The following is a 21,338-nucleotide window of genomic DNA, read 5'->3' on the forward strand; positions in this document are numbered from 1 at the left end:
TGGCCTTGTGGCAGATAACACTAGAATTGATCCTACCAGCTGCTTATTACTTTTAAAGGCAAAAGAGTATGAGATATGCGTGAAGATAATGTAGTCACAGTTAATCTATATGATCACTGAGGAAAACAAGGTATGGTTAGCTATTATTTGCATTACTCATGTAATAAATGATATAATAAAAGGAGAAACGAAATCTGCCTGCGTATTTGAAAAATCACTGTTGTGATGAGCCTTAGCAAACACTGGGTGTCACTGTTATTCCATAGAACTGAAATTAGGGACGCTTTCGTTTAGCCTGAGAAAAGTTAGGTCAGAAAATGTTGCTTGAATTGTAGTTTCATGTACAATTAACATAGCCCTTATCATAACTTTTCTGATATTAGCTGTATCTCTATGACTCTCTCTTTCCTACCCTATTCTTTTGTCTGTGTATAGCTGCAGGAGCTGATCCACTCTGCAGATCGTGTGCTGACACATTGCTCAAAGAAGCAGGTAGAAGACCTGAAAGCAAAGCAGCAGGCAATAGTGACCAACTGGAAGGCCCTGAAGTCTAAAGTGGAACTGCGCAAGAAACTTCTGGAACGAGCATACAAGCTTTACCAGTTTCAGGCACATGTAAGCACTTCTGCCTTCTGTCCATTGGTACACAGGGGAAAGGTGCCTTCAGTGTGTGTGAATCACAGGTGTACTTCCAAGCTGCAAAGGTTCATGTAAAAGGCTGCAGGCACTATCCGTGTTACTAATCAAGTATTGAAGTGCTTGTAGCTATTTAGAAAGGTGTTAGAGGATCATGATATTTTACCTTCTGTAGGAAGGAAAGCTTGTATCCACCTGTGTATGGGATAGATAGTTGTCAAAAAAGGTCATCATTTCTCAAGAGTAGCAGTAGTCTTTTCAAAGACACTGCAATTCCCACTGAGTAAAAGTGATAAAAATAGATGTTGGACTCCCATTTATAATGGCTAAATTTTGTTCTCTTTCTCTCAGGGCATGCAATAACCCTCAGTTAACTTACTTCATGGTATGTGTCAAATACAACTCACTGGTCTTCGCAGTAACCTCTCAAGCTGCTTAAACAGTGACATGTGTATATCAGCATAATATCATCTGCAAGGCACAGTACCTTTGTCTCTGAAGAACTCAGTAGGTCACTGAGCTATGGTTTGCCACCGAATACTTTGCGAATGTCAGTGAGGGCACTTGAGCTATACCACTGCAAATTAGTAGATTATTGCTGCAAGTACTGCAGTAGCAGGTACTAAACCAGCAAGGGTGCCCCCTTTTATCATGAAGGAAGTTGCTAATGTAGATTTCTAGAATACCTTTACATTCTTTGTATTCCTGAACTGTTCCAGATGTAACCTCAGTGTCAATTAAAGATACCTCTGGTAGTTCACATTCTGTTTCCATGTTTGCTGGGGAGCAGAGAATATCCAGGGCATGCTCACCTGGAAAAAACCTTCCCACAAGTTTGTCTTAAGATTATAAGCTGGGATCAAGACCGCAATAGAGTGTACATGATGCATTTGTGTTAGCATGAGAGGTTTCTGCACATTAGGCTAATCCACTTTGAGCGTCAAACCAGCATTACTTGTCATATTGCATCAAAAAATGTACTGTACAGTTAGAGATAAAGGATGCTTATGGCACTTTGTTTTTTTGTGGGTTTGGTTGGTTTGGTTTTTAACTGTTAAGAATCCATTATCTTGTGTAGAATTGTTGATAGGGAAATAAAATGAATTAGAATATGACTGAAGGAAAATTAAAGTGGCTCTACTGATGTAGGTGAAAGATCATTTGTCCACTGTCTTTCTGACAATATCTAGGAATGATAGTAAGAACAAGGCAAACTCCTTCTAGTATGTATTCTAGTAACAGATATTAGATTCTTCAAGTCTTCAGTCTCAGGGCATCTTCATCAGGAGATGGATCTGATGGATTTATCCATTAAAACATAGTCACTCAGAGTTCACTTTGTTATTGATTTGTTTCATAACTTATGTAATAAATTTAGTTATTGACTTCAGATAGAAAATGTCCTGTTGGTGGGGAAGATTTTTTCTTTTTATTGCTGGAACCATAAAAAATACCTTTGGCTTTAATTTTGTCTGAAATCTGTGATGCATCCTGTGATCTGAATGGCAAATCTAGAGCCCATTTCTTACTCTGGTACTGTGTCCTTTCATCTGCATTGGTTAGTTTACAAGCAATGAACACCTTAAAAATATATAAATCTGTCAGTGCTTAATAGAGGGTTCACAGTAATTAAGGTGCTTTTAACATTATAAAACAAATGACAAAGCCAGGTGACTGTATTCTCAGTGACGTGCCTAGATGGGATTATGCTTCAGGCATCTCCCTGTCTCTTTGATATCAGTCCACTGGCAAGAAGTATTCCTGATCCTCTCAATTTTCACTTCCTTTCCTGACAATAATTCATGAAGAAGTGAAGAGCTGGTTCTGCAAATTCAGTAAGCCAGTCTTTCTGCCCAGATCGGACAAGGCGGGGTTATACAGCCATGCCTAATGACTGTAAGAATCTCAGTAGCTCTAGGGTAGGTTAGAGCAGCTTTGCTGCAGAACATCCCCCAAATTGTTGAGTGCAAAGAGGCAACTTTTCTCCCTTTCTTCTGTCAGCCATGCCAAGAGGTTCACAAACTTAATGTTAGTCTCAGCTGTTCAGTGTACTTTTTTCATTACTATTGTTCATATGCAGTCCATGGGGCTTTTTCATTATGAAATTGTACATAGATTAAGAAGGGAAACAAAAACAAATCAGCCTTTCCATGAAATGAGACTGCAGCACAATCATCTAGTGTATCTCCTTGCATCCCATCAAGTACAATTTTAGTCTGATTAAATAGCAGAGCTGGCCCTGACTGACAACACACAGTAACAGCAGAGGGCTCCAAATCTTCCAAGAAACTCGGTCAAGGAAGAGGAATTTAGATGTAGGCTCAAAAGTATTTCTGAATGATCTGAGGTTCTTGTTCTGAAGTTTGTGCTAGGATCTGCATGGTCTCTGTCAGGCTCTGCTTAGGAGTTTCCTGCAGACTGATGCCTGGTCTATCCTTAAATGTTGCTGGCAGTGGCAGCCCAATAACCTCTTATTGGCTTTTGACTTGTTCCATTGCATTAAATATCCTGAGATTTATGGATTTTTTCCTAATGCTTAGCTTAAAATCTCAGGGAGTCTTAGACATTTGCAGTGCCAAGTGCAATGTCAGTGTCTACAGTGACTTCCAGCTGTGTGTGAATTAGTTCTGCAAATCGAAATTACGCCACAGTCCTTTTAAAGAGTCATTTAGTAGCTGTGTTCACTGGCTTTAAGAAAAGAGTATCTTGGCTTTAAAGCCTAAACTCTTAGGACCCCCAATTGGCCAATTTCAATTTTGTGGTGCTTTTCTGAAAATATTTTTTCCTGGCTGGATGGTTCACAAGCCAGCTTTAAGCTGTACAAAATTTTGACGATATGGATAAAAATCCAGGGGTAAAATAGAATGGGAAAGAAGTTATTTCCATTACATTCTTCCGTTCAGTGGAAAAGCCAGCAACCATTCATAAGAGAAAATTTTTAGTTCTCTGCAGTAAAAGGGCATTTTTCTTTAGCACTTACTATACATAACAGTCTTTTTACACTTAAAAACTAAAGGGCCATTTACCACCTCAGAATTGAATCAACTAATCCAAACACAATTGAACTATAGCAAAAGTTAATCATCCCATATAATCCCCAGTACAGTCCCATGCAGTCCTATTTTTTACCAACTGACACATAAAAGCAAAACACCTATTACAGATTCAAATGAGATGCCTAAAGTGGAGTGGTGAAGGTGCAGAATCAAATGCAAAAAAGACATACAGAAAATGTCAACTTATTTTTACTTGCACAAGTTTCTTCCATAACAGTCAGAAAATAATTCTTGGAGATTTGTTTTAGAATTTTCTTGCTCATAATTGCCTCAACTGAATGCTTCAGAAATTTTAAGATATTATAAACATGTTTATTGGTTCATCAGATTTTAAAAATAAACTAGCATTATATCCTTGCTCCTTTCAGAATTGTGTTTCTGTGCCAATCTCAGTCATAGAGTTCCACAAATCAAGAGCTGAATCTGCATACCTGATATGCTTAAGCAATTTTTTCTGACCTGTGATTTAACTTTTTCCACCTCTATTAGAGTGCATTTGTTTTTCACCTGAAAATTCTCACTGTCATTTTAGAATATGTGTACAACATAAGTTTTGAATAGACTTGTATTAGCCAAAGCTAAGTCACAGAAAAGTAGAGTGATATAGTTTCATCCTCTGTGAAGGAATAACACCAGAAAACACTTAAGGAACGATGGACTAAAAGGCAGTTAAATGATATCATGTTGTTATTGATGTGATATGACACAGTTTGATTATGATTATGATATTACAAAACATGTATGATTTAACAGAGTATGTAGAAATTCCTGCAGTCATGTTATCCACCCTTGTTAAAATTCATAGAAGTACTCTAAGCCCTAATGAAATTTTTTCTTTTTTATCTGTGATTTTATTACCTATTATTCATTTAAAGTTGAACAGTCAGCCTATGATTTTCCTGCCTGATAACCCAAGCTTGAGCTCTAACCTCAACTTTCACATTTTCTTGGGTTCCAGGTGTGGGACTATTTCTTATGGACAGCAGAAATAATAAGGGAAATGAGAGCCAAGGAGACTATTCGGGACATATCTACTAGCAGCCTGAGACTTACTCAGCATCAACAGCTACTGGCAGAGATTGAAGCACGAGAAGAGAAATATAGTCATGTTGTACAGCTAGGACAGTCACTCTTGCAAGATGAGGAAATAGGATCAAAAGAGGTAACTGAAACTCATTCGAGTTGTCACATGCATTCAGCTGCCTAACACCATTGTAACTATCATTCTATACTATATTGGGCTGTAAGCATACAAATGCCTGTGTACACTCACCCATTATCCATATGCATGACCTACATTTGCCTCAGTGTGTGACCTAGTTTGGGCACAAAAATATCTGTTCCATTTCTTACTTCAGCAGTAGATGAGTGCTGGCATCTCCCGAGGGCCCACTGCAGCAAGATGGGGCTTATTCAAGAAGTTCACTATGTTCTGAGCAATGGAGATAATTCTACCCACTTCCCAAACTGTTTTTTCACACAAGTACTATGCTTCAAGTTACAGTACTGTATCCACACCAGACCAGGCTGGACAAAAACCTGTCAACCAAAGCACTCAAACATATGAGAGAGTTTAAAGATGAATCGAAACATTTTCTGTAGTAATGAATTAAGCTGGTATATTTAACTCCTGGAAATGAAAGATGGAAATCAAAATGTCAGTTTACTCAAGACAAATAGCTTCTAAAATTCTCACAGCATTATTTCTTTTCCAGTACCTACTAGTTTACTTCTCCCTGACAATTCATTAACATGTTTCTGAATACCTTCAGAAAACTGCAGAGTTCATGCAAATTATTCTCCTGTCTGACCAAGCTATTTCCTGAAAATTTGTTGAATATTGCAATGTATTACTATAGTAACTAGAAATCTTCCTGACTGTAGAGTCCTTTGCCTGTAGAAAAATGTAGGAAAAAATCATTTATAGAAGGCCTGTGGGTGTACAAAGTTTGGAAGCAGATATTACATGAAGTCTAACATTGAGGCATGTATTCACTGATTAGGAGAATACGCTATGTTAATAACTTATTAAGCATCTGTCCTATCCCAATTTGAAGTGCTATAATTACACTTTTATGACTAAAGATAATGGAGAATTAGGATTTGGTTCTAGAAGGTACACTTGAGAAACAGTTACCTTTCTTTGCTCTTGGTTTGGACTTCTGTATATGCTGTAAGAAGCACTCCTCCATTCCTGAAATGAGGCACTTCTGATTATCTCTCTGCCCAAATATAAATGCTAGAATTTGTTCTAATTTTATCTGTTTGATAATTTTGTTGCAATTTAAGGGGCTTATCCACTACTCCACTTAATCCTTTCTCCTCCCACCTTACCCTGGTCCACGGGCTATATAGATCAACTTGAGTTTTTCATTGGAAATTGTGTTCAGATTCAGCAGAAGCTACAGGCTCTGTTGGAAGAGAAGGAAAATGTATACAATGAATGGAAACAGAAGAAGGAGTGGCTGGAGAAAACACACCAAGAACAAATGTTCTACAAGGATTGGGATCACCTGGACATGCTCCTGAACTCACAGGAGGTTAGTGAATTATAAACGCGAAATAAGCAGTTAAACTCTTTGAGCATTTGAACTCTTCCAAACTAAAACGGGCACTACTGTTCACCTACAACTTAAAATCCTTGGGTCTACATATAGACAAGACACTCTTTTTATTGTTATTGTTTGCACTGTGGTATCACTTGGAGACTGTAGCAATGTACAAGACTCCCTTTTCTTATGGGGCTTAGGTGAGGAACCAGAGACAAAAAGTTGATCCTTGCCTGAAAGATAATTCATTGCAAATAAACACAAGAGCTAACAGATGAAAGTCACAACAGAAGAGGGAGACAACAGTCCAGTATTAATCTGCTTCACAAACAGATGTCAGCATACCAACTGTTTAACCACCGGCAAATTGTTTTATAGGCTCCAGAGAGAAGGGAAATTGTAAAGAGGGTTTGAAAGAGGACAGGGAGATTACTTTGCAGGTGTTGCTGGAAACTTCACCCCAGGCTAAGGGTTAGTGCTGGGGAGATTCAACTAGTGGAAAATGGATGTTGGCAGTGTGAGTTAATCCAGCTTAATTGACTTCTCAGTTCTGCAAGGGAGTTGATAGCAGTGTGGAGAACAACTATGAAAGAATTTGATTGTAAGGAATATTAGTTTCTGTTTGATGTAGTAGAGAAAGATGAGCTAGTGAAAAAACCCTCTCATGAAAAGAGGGCTGATACAGTTAATGCAAAGAGACAGAAGGATGTTCTTATTATCATCCTGTTGCGGTTCTTGAAACAGATATTTTTTTTTTCACCAATATTAAATTATATTTTGTCTTTCTTGCACTTTCCTGATTCATGGAACTATTTAAAAAGGTTCCAGCTTGAGGTTTGACATTTGCTATTACAAAACTGAGTGCAGAATTTAGACGTCTTTTCCAGTCACTCTGTGCAAATTCATGGATTGATAGATTGCTGTAACTGTGCTGAGACTTGGCATGCAAACCACATTAGTGCATTGAAGGTTGCCAAACTGAAGAGTTGAAGTGAAGCTGAAGGTTGTTGTACCCCTGGGTGATTTCTTATTAAGGAAAAATAATTCTTAATTCTCCAGGACCACTGGCAGCATAATATAATGGGTCTTGGTTTGTGCTGAGCTCTGTTTTCTGCCAATGCTTTGCCACTGGCACTAAATCTTTTTTTGGACTGACCCTGAGCTGTGCCATGCAGTCATACTTAACCCTTTGGGATACGTGGGCTCAAAGCCTTCTGCTAGTCATTCCCTGAAGGAAATCCATATCTTCATAATTCCCTACAACTGGCACCCTTGGCAAGTATGGCCTGCATTCTGAGTTTGTGCCGAAACATGAAACTAAAAGAGTTTCACCTAGGTTCAGGTTTCTGTAGTAAAATATTATATAGTTCTGCCCATTATTTTTTTTTTATTTGTTGCTTAACTAGCAAATGGCGCAATTTGCATTATATCTCTCTCAATTCCCTATCAAGCAGTGATACCTCATTGCTAAGCTCCTGAACGAGTTAGCATCATCAGGGAACATATAATCTCTGTACAAAATTTTGGCCACTGTATTCTTTCTCTTTTCATGAAATGGAGATCAGCCAACATGCAGAGGCACTGTGACTATGGCATCGGCTTTGCTGTATATACCTCAGAGGTAAATGCGTAGGAAGTTACTATGGGTTAGAGTTTCTTCTTGCCCCTCAGTCATGAGTCCTGGTTGCAAAAGACTATATTACTCTTACATGAAAGGGGTTGCACCTGGCATTTTTGGTATTCCCCCAGCACATTCTGTACAGGTAAACTGCACTTCGTATAATTCTTTATTCAGATGAATTTAGCATTGCCATATGCTGTGAGGTAGACTGCCACAAAAGGGGTGGGTGTTCTTCACAGACTGGGTAAATTCTCTTGGTAGGATCAGTCACAGTACCTGCCTCCTACAACAAGTTTCTTCAGCCAAAGCAAAGCCTGAGCATGAAGACTGTGACCTTGAGGGCTATGAAGGGAAAGATTCTATTATCAGAATCTTTTTCTTGTAGTATTTCCTCTATGCACTTCCAAGGAGCCTGGTACTTAGTTGTTCTCACTGTGACTAAGTGTTCAGAAGGTGGAACAGTAAAGTGTGGACACTCGGCTGTCCCTCCCAGCATCCCATCGCACAGATGACATTTTACAGTCAGGGAGAATGACAAGAAAATAAGGAGTTGGTCTCATCCATGCAGGTACAGGGAATGAGGGAGCTACAGTCGTCGCATGCTCTTATGTTCCCTCTACCACCCTCTGCATCTGATTTTTTTTTTTTTTAAAAAAGAACACTCAGGTTGAAAAGAACACTTTAGCTGTGGAAAGAAGATTCATAAACTTTTTGTTTCTCATTTTTGCTTATATTTAATCCTCAGAAGATTACTGATTGAAGAACTGTTCCTTTTGTGAGAGGTCTGTGCATGTAAGAATTACAGCTGCATGCTCACAGAGTTACTGTTATAAAATAGAAAAGTAGGTCACAGTGGTGTGATCGTGTAGACAAATACCTTTGATATTACAGTCAGTGACCAAGTATCTACCTGCAATATACCAGGGAAATTACAGAACGCCATGGATTTCTAAATTTGTAATCTGGATATCACAGTCAGCTATATGTCTCCTCCTTCACTGACACAGTCCCTACCATCACCAAGTTACCACAATGCGTAGAAGAGACTGTAATGGATTAGTGATCAGATTTGATCCAGGAAATGTTTAAGTGCTGTTAGGTGGGAAGAAGAGATGCTGAATTTGTTCATATCCAAGGATGCAAACAAACAGACCCTCAATGAGATGTGAGCATTCAGGTGCTATGAGCATTCTCACTACTCTGGATGTACTAATCAGGACAATGCTGTGAACAGCTTTGTTTTCAGGAATTACTAGCTTTCCTCCATCATAATGACTCATTCCTGTGTTGTCCATTGTTGTCATCTTCGTTTTAAGCTGACACTGAGCAAAAGTACCACCGAGAAAAGGCAACTACCCAGGAACATCAGCTTGCCTTAGAGCTAAAGGGTATTGGTGAAAGCACATCTCAGCTGTACTTCACAAATTCCACTGCTACCTGCTCATTTTAAATCATATTTTGCTGTCTTTAAGTCAGTTTTACTGATTTGAGACCTGGCAATGTCAGCGATCACCTCAAAGTCATGACTAATGTCAGTCCATAGTGAGTATAAATAAAGGGTGATGCAGGTTCAGGCTATTATGCTGCTGAGAAGACAGAGATTATACGTGTTTACATATGAAATAAGCTCTATCTTTGAAGAATTTATGGGATGAAATTACTAAAGAAAACAAACCATTTCAAGAAGAGGCTCATTTGCTGCCATTCACAGAAGAACAGGAAGGAATTTACTTTTTACTGAATTCTAGCCCTTCCTTAATATACGGTGCATCAGCCTGGCCCTGAATAGACATGGCAACATTGTTTTGATTCCTCTACAGCTGGAATTCCTGTATTCCCAGAATACCCCCCATTGCTTTTGTTCTCTCATCTCTAAGTGGGATCATTCTTCAAACGGGTTATTCCTGTGCCACAGGACTCCCATACAAATGAGGGATAAATAGCAAGAACCGCAAAGCTGTCTTTTGCAGCTGCCACCATCTGCCTTATGAATCAGTATACACTATTGGACAGTTAACTGAGATTTCTTAGTCACTATTTGTATTTTACTTCTCTGCATTTGACGAAAAATTGGAAGATGAATCTATTCCTTTTGGATGGAGCTCTGTTACTACTATATGGAGTTAAAATGTGGCTGCATAGTGACCCAGACTTTGCTCCCTAGGGAGACAGGCAGGACAGTAGGAAAGCAGTCCTTTCAAACGCATTTTCAAAAAGTATTCAGCCAAGGCATCAATTGAAGACTCTCAAACCACTTTCCCAATGGGGATTTTGTAATTTGCTGCTTTCAGAAAGGACAAAAGCAAACACACATTCAAAAAGGATTCCTATCAGGCAAACAAATATAAGCAATCTCTCCACCCTTTGTGTTTCTCCTGACTTTTGTGTTTGAAGCAAAACTCAGTCATGTGCATTTCACTTTGCACATCTGCAAAATACGTGTGTAAGAAAGCTGCTTCTGCCACCCCATAATTTTTTGATCCTATTTTCCCAGTACTTCATATGCCTTAGACCAAGTCTCTCCCCTAGCAGCAAGGAGCAGGGGAAGGAAGAAGGCAACAGAGTGTTTTAAACTAAGAACTACTACTGAGAACTGCGCTCTCATTTGCTGTCTGTGCCAGTGTGACGGGTTTGACTTTATGCCAGCATCTTATATTACATCCAAGTTACTTAAACCTTCGAAGGATTTCTGCAGAATTTAGTCTAGGATTGTTCTATGCTAAAGAAAATAGAGCACATGTGGAGAAAATTAGGCAAACATCTATCTTTTTAACTTTTTTTTACTATGAATTCAGTTGTGCCACTGCATGGAACTGTTGTAGGAAAGTCTTCTAAGACCTGTGAACTGAGATCTTACCATTGGGAGTACAGACAAGCAACAGCTGAAAAAGAGAAAGAAGAAAAAAAAATCCTTTTTGCTCTGAGCAGAAGCAGTGTCCAGTACACTCTGCACCGTTCTAACCTTTTCACAGCAGCAGATGCATTGCTCAGGTTAGCTGCTTTCCTTTTTTTCACAGATGAAGTAACAACGAATTTGCAGGCTGTCTCTGGCAGGCGTTTTTGGCTCCCTCCTACTCTGTCTGCAGTCTCACTGTCAGAACGCTCAGGGAGCAGAGCCTCATGCTCCATAATTTATCTTCCTGCCCATCCCACACTCATATCACTTTGCAGACGTGACAGGCGGTGGTAGCAGTATTAGAAGAGCTGTGCATTTTTATTTTGAATGTGGATTTTTTTAGTTTATGAATTTTTTCCTGGAGAATGTCTATTCAACTCTCATTCCTTTGCTTCAGAGGAAGAATGGAAATTTCCAGTGCCAAAGGAAAAAGGATTAGGAGTTGGTTTTAAAAACGGGGGAAAGGCAAGCTTCTGTGGCTTTGGTTTTTGCATCGTTTAGGACTAAGCTTCAGAATGTCATGCAGGGACCATCGCTGCAAACTTTCATCTGAAACCTATGTCTCCACTGTGGAAGTGATGCTGTCTTCCAGCAGAATGACCCCACCTCCTCCTTTTGAATCTGCTGTGCGGGACAGGCCTTTTCAAAAGATGCCAGCATCAGCATGGCATCCTCCCACTGGTCAATCAGTTGCAGAGCTTCCTCCAGGAATTGCCAGCTCACCACCAAGCAGTGTGTCTTCTGGAGCTTACTGTTCAAGGCTAGATGTCGTCCTGGCACACACAGACCAGAGGAAAGCTTTTGGGAGCATTAGTCACTGTGTCAATGCTGATGAGACATCCAAGTGTTCCAGTCCTCCCAGGGAGCCTCGGGGCCATGGATATGAGGGTTCTGGCACTTGGTCAACATCTGCATCTTACAGGCAAAATCCAGAAAGAGAAAAAAGTGTTCATCGTATTTCTTCTGAAAAAAACAATCCCTTGAAGCTTGCTGTATCTTTGCCTTCTGATGTCCTTTCCTGCAAAGCTCCACCAAGCTGGACATCACGCCTAGATGTTGATCTGTCTGCTATTCCAGCTGTTTCTACAGTCTGCAGCAAAAATCTGCATGCATCCCTGGAACCTTGTGATTCTCTCCCACCCCAACAAGGCTGTAGCCAGTGCAATGTCCAAATGCCAGATCTCCATGCTTCAATGAAACTTTACATTTCAACTTGCAGCTTGACGATAAAGCCTCTCCGAGCAGATTCCCATGGAAGCAGTCATGCTCATTCAAGTCTGCTTATGCCACAGTTAGAGAAGGTGCCTGAAACTCCAGCTGGTCTTCCAACAGGATCCCAGAAACCAAAACAAGGCTTCCCTTCAGGTGGGTCTCCAGGCCTTGAAATCACAAGATTTCATGTGACTTCCTCTAAGTATCCTGGCCTTCCTCAGCAGACTGTCTCCAGAGATATATGGCTGTCACCAGCTGTGCTGACTGGAAGAGGAAATTCAGCTAGAGGGAATGAGGTCACAAGCAAGGATTTAAATCCAGAGCTGATTGTCTTTCAGAACCACCCTTCATCTAGGCCAGGGTTTAGGAAGACTCCATGTGATGGTCTAACACCTGCTCACCACAAGGTTTCCAAAATCACCCTGATACTTGCCACCCCTTGGACTGCTATGCCTATCCAGGTGGTAAGAGAATTTAGAAGAAGCCCAAGTCCAACAATCTTTATCAAAACACATGATTCAGATATAGCTGGTCCACCCTTTCACCCTGTGGAGATTGGGGCTGGCCTCTCTCTGTCAGTGAATCCAGTTTGCTGCTCAGGATTGCTTTCTAGCCATTGGGCAAGACCTGGTTTGAGACCTCCCCAAGAAACATGCACTCTAAAAAGAGTATGCCCTGACAACCTTTTGACAAACATACCAGCTCACACCACATCTTCAACTCACAGAGACACAGAGGGTGCATGGTGTCCATCTATCGCTGTCAACATTGCATCCTTTGGATCTGGGAGGAGAGTGGTGAAGATTTCCATTCCATTCTAGGAACATTTGCGAACAGAATTTTTAAGTTGTGTTAATCAAGCCATATGGATTTCTTTTTGTATGCTTCATGCTATGTTCCCACTCCCTAGAGATGACTTATGGGACAATCAGAAAGCTACTTGTGTTCTGCTGTCACCGAGGCTGCAGCTACAGCTTGATCCATCCTAAATGAAGCTGAGCACTCTGATCTGATTGAGCACTTAACAAGTGTTTCGTTTTAACCATTAGAGTACTATTGTCAACATGACATGCTCAATGCTCTGCATGTTTCTTACAGATTTTGCATAATTGGGTCATAGTGCTCAGCACTTTGAAGGTTCAATACTTCAGAGCCAAGAACTGGTTTTCTTCTCTGCTAGTTGGTCTGGGACAAATCCTCAGTGTAGTTTTTCTTAGTTTTTTCTGTTTCACTGTTTTCATTTTCTTGTTAGATTATGCTATATTTCTAAATAGTTAATTCCTGATTTTGTAACTTTTAAAAGTAATACTTGTTTTCAAAACACAAAATATTTAAGTGCGTAGGAAGAAATCACTTTTTTCCCCACCCTTAGAAAAAGAGAGGTACCACCCTTTCCTGAGGGAAGTGAAGGGAATTTAGTCTCCATAGCATTCAAATTTGGATATCCCAGCAAAGTTTCTAGCAGTGAAACTCTGGGGATTTTAAGAGGAATTTAGTCTGCCTTCAGACAAACGTTTCATAAGTAAATATTTTAATGATGATGTTGTATGGGCATAGGATTCTGGTCTAACACCTACTACTTACAGGACAGGGGTTGAGCTTGTGAATTTTGAAGGAGGAGGGATAGGTGGGAGGAAGGGATTGTAGCAGTTACGGGAAAACAAACACTGACTTCTCTCTGTGTTTTTCCCATATACGTTTCCAATGTCAGGTAATTATGTTCTTATGCTGATGAGACAGCATGCAGTGGGAGGGGGGAAGGAAATTTTAAATACATTTAACATCAGAATTTTGCATCTAGATTGCGAGGTCAGAAGCGAATAATACAGTGATGTCGCTATGTTAGAAAAGGTGTATTTTTATTTTTATTTTTTTTTATAATCATCTTCAGTGTGTTTTATTCCACTTACGGTTATAGTATGATACCTTGTTATGACTTCTACTGAAGTGAAGTATGGTACAACATATTTGTGAAACATATGTAATCATGGTATTAAGCACATTAATTTACTTTGCTAAAACAAATTTAAATATTTTTTTCATTAATTCTCTTTTGTGTTTAATTTTATCAGAAGTACGTCAATTCAAACCTTGTTGTTATCTATATGGGCAGAGAGTTTGGACTTGATTACATGCTTTAAGTGAAGGCGTTTAAAATTCGGAGTAATTCTGGCTTTTAGTACATGCTTTCAGCTGAAAGATTTTCAGTGGAGTTCCAGCAATCTCAGCAGCAAGCCCAGGGCAGGCAGTGAGGGGCAAAATCTGTGAAGCTTGTTATACTATGAAAAGCAGAAGCAGGAGAAGGGAGTGGATCCGCACAAATACTTAAAAGAGTTTTTATTCTAGAGAAATAAGAATGACACTTCTTGGAAGACAAATTTCTTTTGGGGCTGTGTCATTTTTCAGTGTGTATGAAAGTGAAGTTGTGGCATCCAGAAAGCATAGTTATCCTAATGACTAAAATGTTTCATTCAGTATTTCTCCAAAAGCTAGAGCTGGCCTGTGCTGTCACATAAGTGTGCGTATAGTACTATTTTATTTAAAATGAATATATTTTTCTTTTAAATTGGACTTTGCATTTAGTTCTGCATTAACTTGTATCTAAGAGGTCTTATGACAGTGAGGCTAAATCTATGCAATGAGCTCAGAAATAGCAAAAAACTCTGGTTAAGCAGGGTTAAAACCTCCATTTCTGTGCTTTGCATTGTTAATAACTTGGCTATTTGTAATATGCTCCATTTCAAATCTCAAAAAGGGCCAAGTCCATTTTGTGGTTTTAAGTGTCTTTGCAAGTCTTCACTTAAAAACAAGTCCATTATATAGGTAGTGGTCAAGTCTTTGGTGCTTTTTGTGGCTGAGCATTAAATTGCTGATGATGGGCCATGATTCATAACAGAAACAGACTTGAAAGAAAGTTTATACCTGCTGTGTTCTGTGAGAGACCCTGGTAGGTTACCTGAGGAGAGCTATTCAGTGTTTTGTATTTGAAATGAACACATCTTATTCAAAGCAGGAGTTTGGGGACCTGTCTAAAAATATGCCAAAAAGTGATGCAATTGGCCACAGGCCAGCATTGTGGTGTGGGAGCCAGTTTCCATTCTGCTTTCAGATTGGTATAACAAATGCTTAAATGAAAAAAATGTTGCGGTTCTGATTCTAGCAATTGCTGTCATAAGATTTCTGTTTAAAAGACGAATGGAAAGTTTTTACCTCACCAGCTTTCCAAGTAGCACTGTTAGTGCTACTAGGGCTGCTTTCTTCTGAGTGTATTGCTATTGCCCCTCCTGTAATGTATGCAGCTAGTTTTCTTTTGCACCAATTTTCTTTTGTGCACCAGTTTTCTTTCTCAGTATTAAAACCTGGCTTCCCAAGAGCATTTGCATGGGCTTCTACTTGGAGGACCTGGTCCAAAGCTTTCAGAAATCAGGAGAACTTTTTCCCACTGCTGTAACAGCTGAAGGAATGGGGCTTTGAATGCTTAGTGTCATTTGTGTGTGGTGATTTTCAGTGGGAGCAAGGCACTGAGCACTCCAGTGGCAGCTGCTTATGACTCACCATCCTACACCCCTGCTCTCAGATGTCTCTGTTCTTTTTCCAAAGAAAGTAACCATCTTTACCAGTACATGTTCCTTGCTTTTTTCTTCCACCACAGATATATGGGCAAGAAAACTAATGTCTAACCATTTCTTCAAGTATCACAGAGTTTGCAGTTTCACTGCTAATGGTTACTAAATAAAGGTCCTGGAGTGATATGTGGAAAATTATGGGAATTTTCTGTTTCCTCAGGTAAATCTTTTTTGACCAAAACTGGTAGATAATCCACAAAATATGACAGAGAAGCTACAGTGCTTTTAAAAACAGCATTTAAAACACCAAAACAGAGATGCAGCATGTGACTGTATGTGTACCCCAAACAGGAGTGAGTTAGATTCAGCCAATAACTTTTTATTTTAGTGTTAGTAACAGCAGTGTAAATATGGATGGTAATTATAAGTGCTTTAACAAAGCATTACAGTAGACAGATATGGAGCCCACATGTGTGGAGATCTTCCTCTACAAGAGCTGACCAAATCCAAAAGCACTCTAAAAAAAATATCTGTCATATTTCATACACTTGATGAGTAGGATAGATCAAAGGATTAAAGTTTGAATGACAAAATATCTGCCTTCTGATGGGGGTTGTATTTAACATACAGAGGCATTAATGTTAAAAGTATTTCTTTAGGCATCCTGGTGATTTATGGGCCAGACTTATTAAAAACTTAGGCCTGTTGTACAGTGGCCTTCCCCTCTTCTTGACAGTGATGACTGTGTTGGGGTTTATTCACCTTTCTTCTGATACTTGGCATGGATTAGTACAGAGCAGTCTGAACATCTGGCCTAGGCATGATATTCTTCTGTGCATTTTTCTGTACGTGCAAAATATTCCCTTCATTAAGTCCCCCCAAATGAACCAGAAAGTCAGGCCAAGTCTGGCTGTCAGTCCTCTTAGCCACAGCTGCCAAAGAGGGCTGAGCGGCGGCAGCAGCAGCAAGGTCCATCGGCAGGCTGGAGATCAAGGTGACAAGGCGAGGTAATGCCTGAAATCTGGGGGCTGCCCAGGAGGACCAGGGCAGGGCTCAAACCTCCCCTCAGTGCAGCTCAGGCAAGGCTGGGGCCAGGGCTGAGCCTCTGAGGGACCCCCAGGTGGGAGCAGAGGGGCCGTCCAGGGACCAGGCAGGGCTGCCAGAGCCTGTTGGTGCACTCAGACCCTGAGAAGGTGGTGTGGATTCCTCTGCACATAACACATGCCTGGGAAACCTCTCCTTCAGAAGATGCCCTGTGGGGTTAAACAGTCATCCAATATTTCTGTGCAGACAATGAACATCACTGCTGGTTTTCTAAAGTAGCTGCCAAAGAGTATCTTTTCTCTCCTATAAAAAACACCCTGTAAACCGCTACAGAACTGTAATGTTTTGCAAAGCAAGAGAGACCTCTCTAGATGTTATTCTTCCTGTGCATGTCTAGGGTTTTAAGGCACAGATTTACCGTGTTCTTTACTGGCCCTCATCCGAAACTAATAGCAGTTGTCTTGTTTCACTAATTCTATTCTGTTTCTTCCCTGCCTCTTAATTCTTTCACGTTATATCACTGATGTCAAATTCTTCTTCCATCTCTGCTAATTGCACTTTACCCAGGTAGAGTTACTGCCTGGAATTTCTCATCCTTATCCAAATACTTATGATTCCATGAGCTCATAAATATGGATTACACAGTGCTATGTTCCAGCCGATAAATGCAGTCCCTTGTAGCAGCCTGAACTCCAAAAGTCTGTCCAGTCATATTCACCCCACTGTGAACCTTGTCCACAGGTAATTTTTGCTCACGTCCCACCAGAGCCTCTGACTGGGGTTTTTGTCCTGCTGTTGTCTTCTCATTGAATAAGGGAAGAAACTGTGGGCAACTAAATCCACTGGAAAAGAAAAAATTCCTACTGGCCTGCAGAATTTTTTTGTGATAATAAGATAGCTACATTGTTTATTCTTTTGCATTTGACAAAACTGAATGTAACAGAATGCATGAGAGAAGTAATTGGGCAGTCTGTCTTCTTAACACCAGAAAAGAGTCAAGAAATACTGTGGTGCCTTAGAGATGTATGTTGATTAGTTAGAAAAGGTCCTCGCAGTGTTGAAAGTGAATGTGCAGACGTCAGTTTCCTTCAAACTGCATTTGTTATTTTAGACTAAGGTCTTTCTGCATCAAAGACTGACAGGACAGACAGTAAATAAAATTAATGCAGGCAAGTTGGAAACATGGCCTGAAAAAATAACAGATGTAATACACTTGGTACAGATGCAAGCTATGACATTTTTCGGGAATAATCAGCTGCATAAACACAGGATGGGGACAAGGTGGTCTGATAGCCGTTCTTCTGAAAAGTTTCTGGAAGCTTACAGTAGATTGCAAGGTGAACTTGAGTTCATGGTATTGTGTAAAAGATAAGCACTGTACACAGATACATGCAGAAGATTACAGCTTGAAAGGCACATATAAGCTCCCTGCTGTCTTCACTACCTTCACTCTGGCAGCCTTATTGCTTATTGCCACTTATTGCATCAAGTATTAGGAACCCCATTTCAAAAATAATTGGAAATGGAGAAAACCCAGAGGAGAGCAATAAGAATAATCAGGGTCAAGAAGACACAGCCTTTGTGGAATGGTTGGTCAGATCAGGTTTTAGCCTAGAGAAAACAGAAATCCCACTGTGCAAAAAGCCTACAAACACATCCAAGGCTGAGCAAATATAAAGTGAATTATCTCTTTAGAGTGATGAAGAGGGCAGTATGTAATGAGGTGAAGTGTTAGCAATGCATTTTCAGGCTAGATATTTGGAGAATCTTGCTCATGGCAAAGATAACGGAGCACTGAAATAAATTGCCCAGGGAGGCTGCTAAGTCTCTGTTATTGGAAGTCTTCTAAGAAGGAATCATACAGACATCTGTCAGACATGACAGGGTTGATCTTGTTTTGGATTACAAGGACGGGTTAGACCTCTGCAATTCACTGCCAGCCTTGTGACTTAGTGATTGCAATAAGCAGTGATAGGTCACTTTCCTTAGCCAGGCCTGTTAATGCTTTTCTTGCTCAAGACCATGAAGCTCTGCTATTTAATTTCCAGTTTCAGTTGCCCCTTGTTCCTTTTTTTTCCTCTCAAGTGTACTCTCAACTGCAGAGTTAATACCTCTTCTCACATTTATGAATCGGGTTTATGTGATAATTGATCCATTGAACTATTAAACTTTTTTTTTATAGATTTATTTGAAAAGCAGTGACCTCGGAAGCTCTGTAGATGAAGTAGAGCAACTGATAAGGAAACATGAGGCTTTTGAGAAGCTTCTGGCATCACAGGATGAGAAGGTACAAAAATTAATAACAAATGTTCTACCAACCCCGAGCTAGAATGATTATTTATTTATTTATTTTAATATGGCAACACATTAAATTGCTGACAGCTGTGATATGCCTGATATGCTTGAACCAAAGAGAAAATGGGGAAGCTTAGTGAAATAAGAGGCAGAGCAGCGGGGAACAAGTGTTAAACACTCCATGCCCAAGTCCTGCCTGTATTGTCTTGCAGTAGACAGGAAAACCGCTTAGTAGGTTGAATAGCGGGATTTAGCAGAAGAAATATTTAAAGCAAGCCATATTGTGTGTTATGGATATCAGAAGTTTCTGCTTTTTTCAGAAAAAGAATTTGTGGCTTTTAAAGCAAGTAAAATACAGTAAGTCAGAGGGGATGACTTGTCTAATTATTTAAATATACATTTGGTATACAATGTCTGTACCAAATTGGCTAGCCTCTTTGCACCTTTGGAACAGATGCTGAATTGCTCACCTGCATGTAAAGGAATCTGCCTGGCTGGTGGCCACTGCTGTAATTCATCCAGACTAGGGCTAAATTCAAACCTGGGGCTGTGCCTGGGTTCCCCAGAAGGAATGCGCTCCCAGAACCCATGCCAGCTCCCTGCCAGACTGACTGCTCATGTTGAGAGCTACCTTCCAACACCTGATTTCCACAAAGCAATAAAACCTGAGCGCTCATGGGTGTCAGGCTTGCTCCATGATTCCTTGCACTGGATGATCAGTGGTATAGGGACTCCCGGAGCTACAGCTTTAATTCATTTAAGTAACCAGCATGCACTACAGAGACCAATGACAAGGATGTCATAGATGTAACACAGTATAGGGCGAGGGTGAGGGGAATGCTGGTTAACTTGTCGCTGCTATTCTTGGTTCATTCCAGAAAAAAAGAGAATCTTTTAGGTATGGAAAGGAGCCTGGGCTTTGTTTATTTCATACCACTTGGAAGCATAGAAGTGATTTCAGATTTGTTGCCTCCTCAGATGACGTCTCTTGAGGAACAGGCAAGCAGGCTAGAAAAGGTTGGTGGACTGGAAGGGCTAAAGATCCAGCAAAAACTGAATGCCATTCGTGAGAGGAAGCAGCAGATCAAGGATCTATCCCAGAGTAGAAGAGAGAAGCTGCAGACCACCCTTCTTCTGGCACTTTTCTACCAGAACTTGGAAGAGGTAAGAGGGTTTTAGACTGGGACAGGGGTGGAAGGCAGAGGAGCTGCCTACCTCTGTTGGATGAAGTGCTTGCCTCTGCCAGAGATTAGGTGGAATGATAATCTACTCTGGTATGGCAACTCCTGCCACACTCATGCAAAGGGATGCTCCAATGCCATCGCTGTCACTATGTCATCATTGTGGCATTGTGCCCATTACAGCTGCTTTACACATCAGGAGCTCTGCTGAAATAAAAACTAATAAAAGGAAAACTGCCAGCTACCACCTTATTTTTCCTTTGGTGGGAAAAAAAAAGATATTTCAAATCAGGGTGAATATAAAGTGGAAAGCATTATGGCAAGGGTGCCAAGCTTTACTAGTGGGTGTTCACTGAAGGCCTTCAAAACAGCGCTGTAACCTAGAATAGCTCTTCAGCTACTGTAGACTGCTCTCTGCAGAATATGTTTGTCTCTGTCTCCTGTTCTGGCCTTAATCCTGTAACTGAGTAGCTTTGCTCCTGGCACTACTGTTAGAAAGACATACTAGGTCAGTCTTTCAAAGGGCAGCACAACATGTGTGACTGAAAAATGTCCTAGCATCCAGTGTGCTAGCATAAACAACAGCACACAGGCGCAGAGGGACATTTGCAAACACTCTTGCTGGTCTGGTATGCACCCCTTCTGCTGCTGCATCCCATGGATTATCCTCCATGATTTAAAGAAAAACTGCAGGTCCTTGTCACCTCCCAGCCCATGAAAAAAGACACATGTCCTAACACAGGTCAAATTATGATTGTCACCAAAGGAGAATGAATGCCTGTAAGACAGCTGCTGATGACAACCAGATTATTTTGGTTTTAGAAAAAGAGTAATCTAAGGAATAAATGGCTGCTAAAATTCCATTTACAGCACAATATATTTGGAACTTACCACCACCACAATAGTCAGACATTTAAATACCCTCTTCTTCGGCTACACTAAAAAGCCAGAGCTGCATGCTGTTTTTTTAAAAACTACCAGTAACGGCCAGTCCACCTTGTGGACTAGCAGAGGGGAGTGGATGGAGTGGACAGTGCATTGTACAGTGCTAATATTTTTAAAAGAGCAATGTAGTCTTGATGGAAAGGTCACATAACTGCCAACATCCTCTCTGGTAGAGAAACTGTCAATGCCCTCCTAGAGATACAATCAACCCATTAGGTAGGAATACTTCCATATTTCTTCTCACCTCTCTGATTGTCAAATCAGTGCTTGGGCTGGGCTCCCCCTTCATTCTTGAATTACACACTTATAGCAGAGGATCTGGCCCTGTATAGTGAGG

The 21,338-nt window shown here is 40.4% G+C and overlaps 1 protein-coding gene across 1 annotated transcript in view; it reads left to right on the forward strand.

Moving 5' to 3' along the window:
* SPTBN5 (spectrin beta, non-erythrocytic 5) overlaps positions 1–21,338 on the forward strand; it is a 98,706-nt gene that overhangs the window by 36,287 nt on the left and 41,081 nt on the right. The window contains exons 31-35 of the mRNA XM_009919538.2: positions 436–615; positions 4,651–4,854; positions 6,083–6,232; positions 18,763–18,867; positions 19,854–20,039. Of these exons, the coding sequence (XP_009917840.2) occupies positions 436–615; positions 4,651–4,854; positions 6,083–6,232; positions 18,763–18,867; positions 19,854–20,039 (825 nt within the window). The remainder of the gene's footprint in view (positions 1–435; positions 616–4,650; positions 4,855–6,082; positions 6,233–18,762; positions 18,868–19,853; positions 20,040–21,338) is intronic.

The sequence above is a fragment of the Haliaeetus albicilla genome, chromosome 5, assembly GCF_947461875.1.
Source record: "Haliaeetus albicilla chromosome 5, bHalAlb1.1, whole genome shotgun sequence".
Lineage (NCBI taxonomy): Eukaryota > Metazoa > Chordata > Aves > Accipitriformes > Accipitridae > Haliaeetus > Haliaeetus albicilla.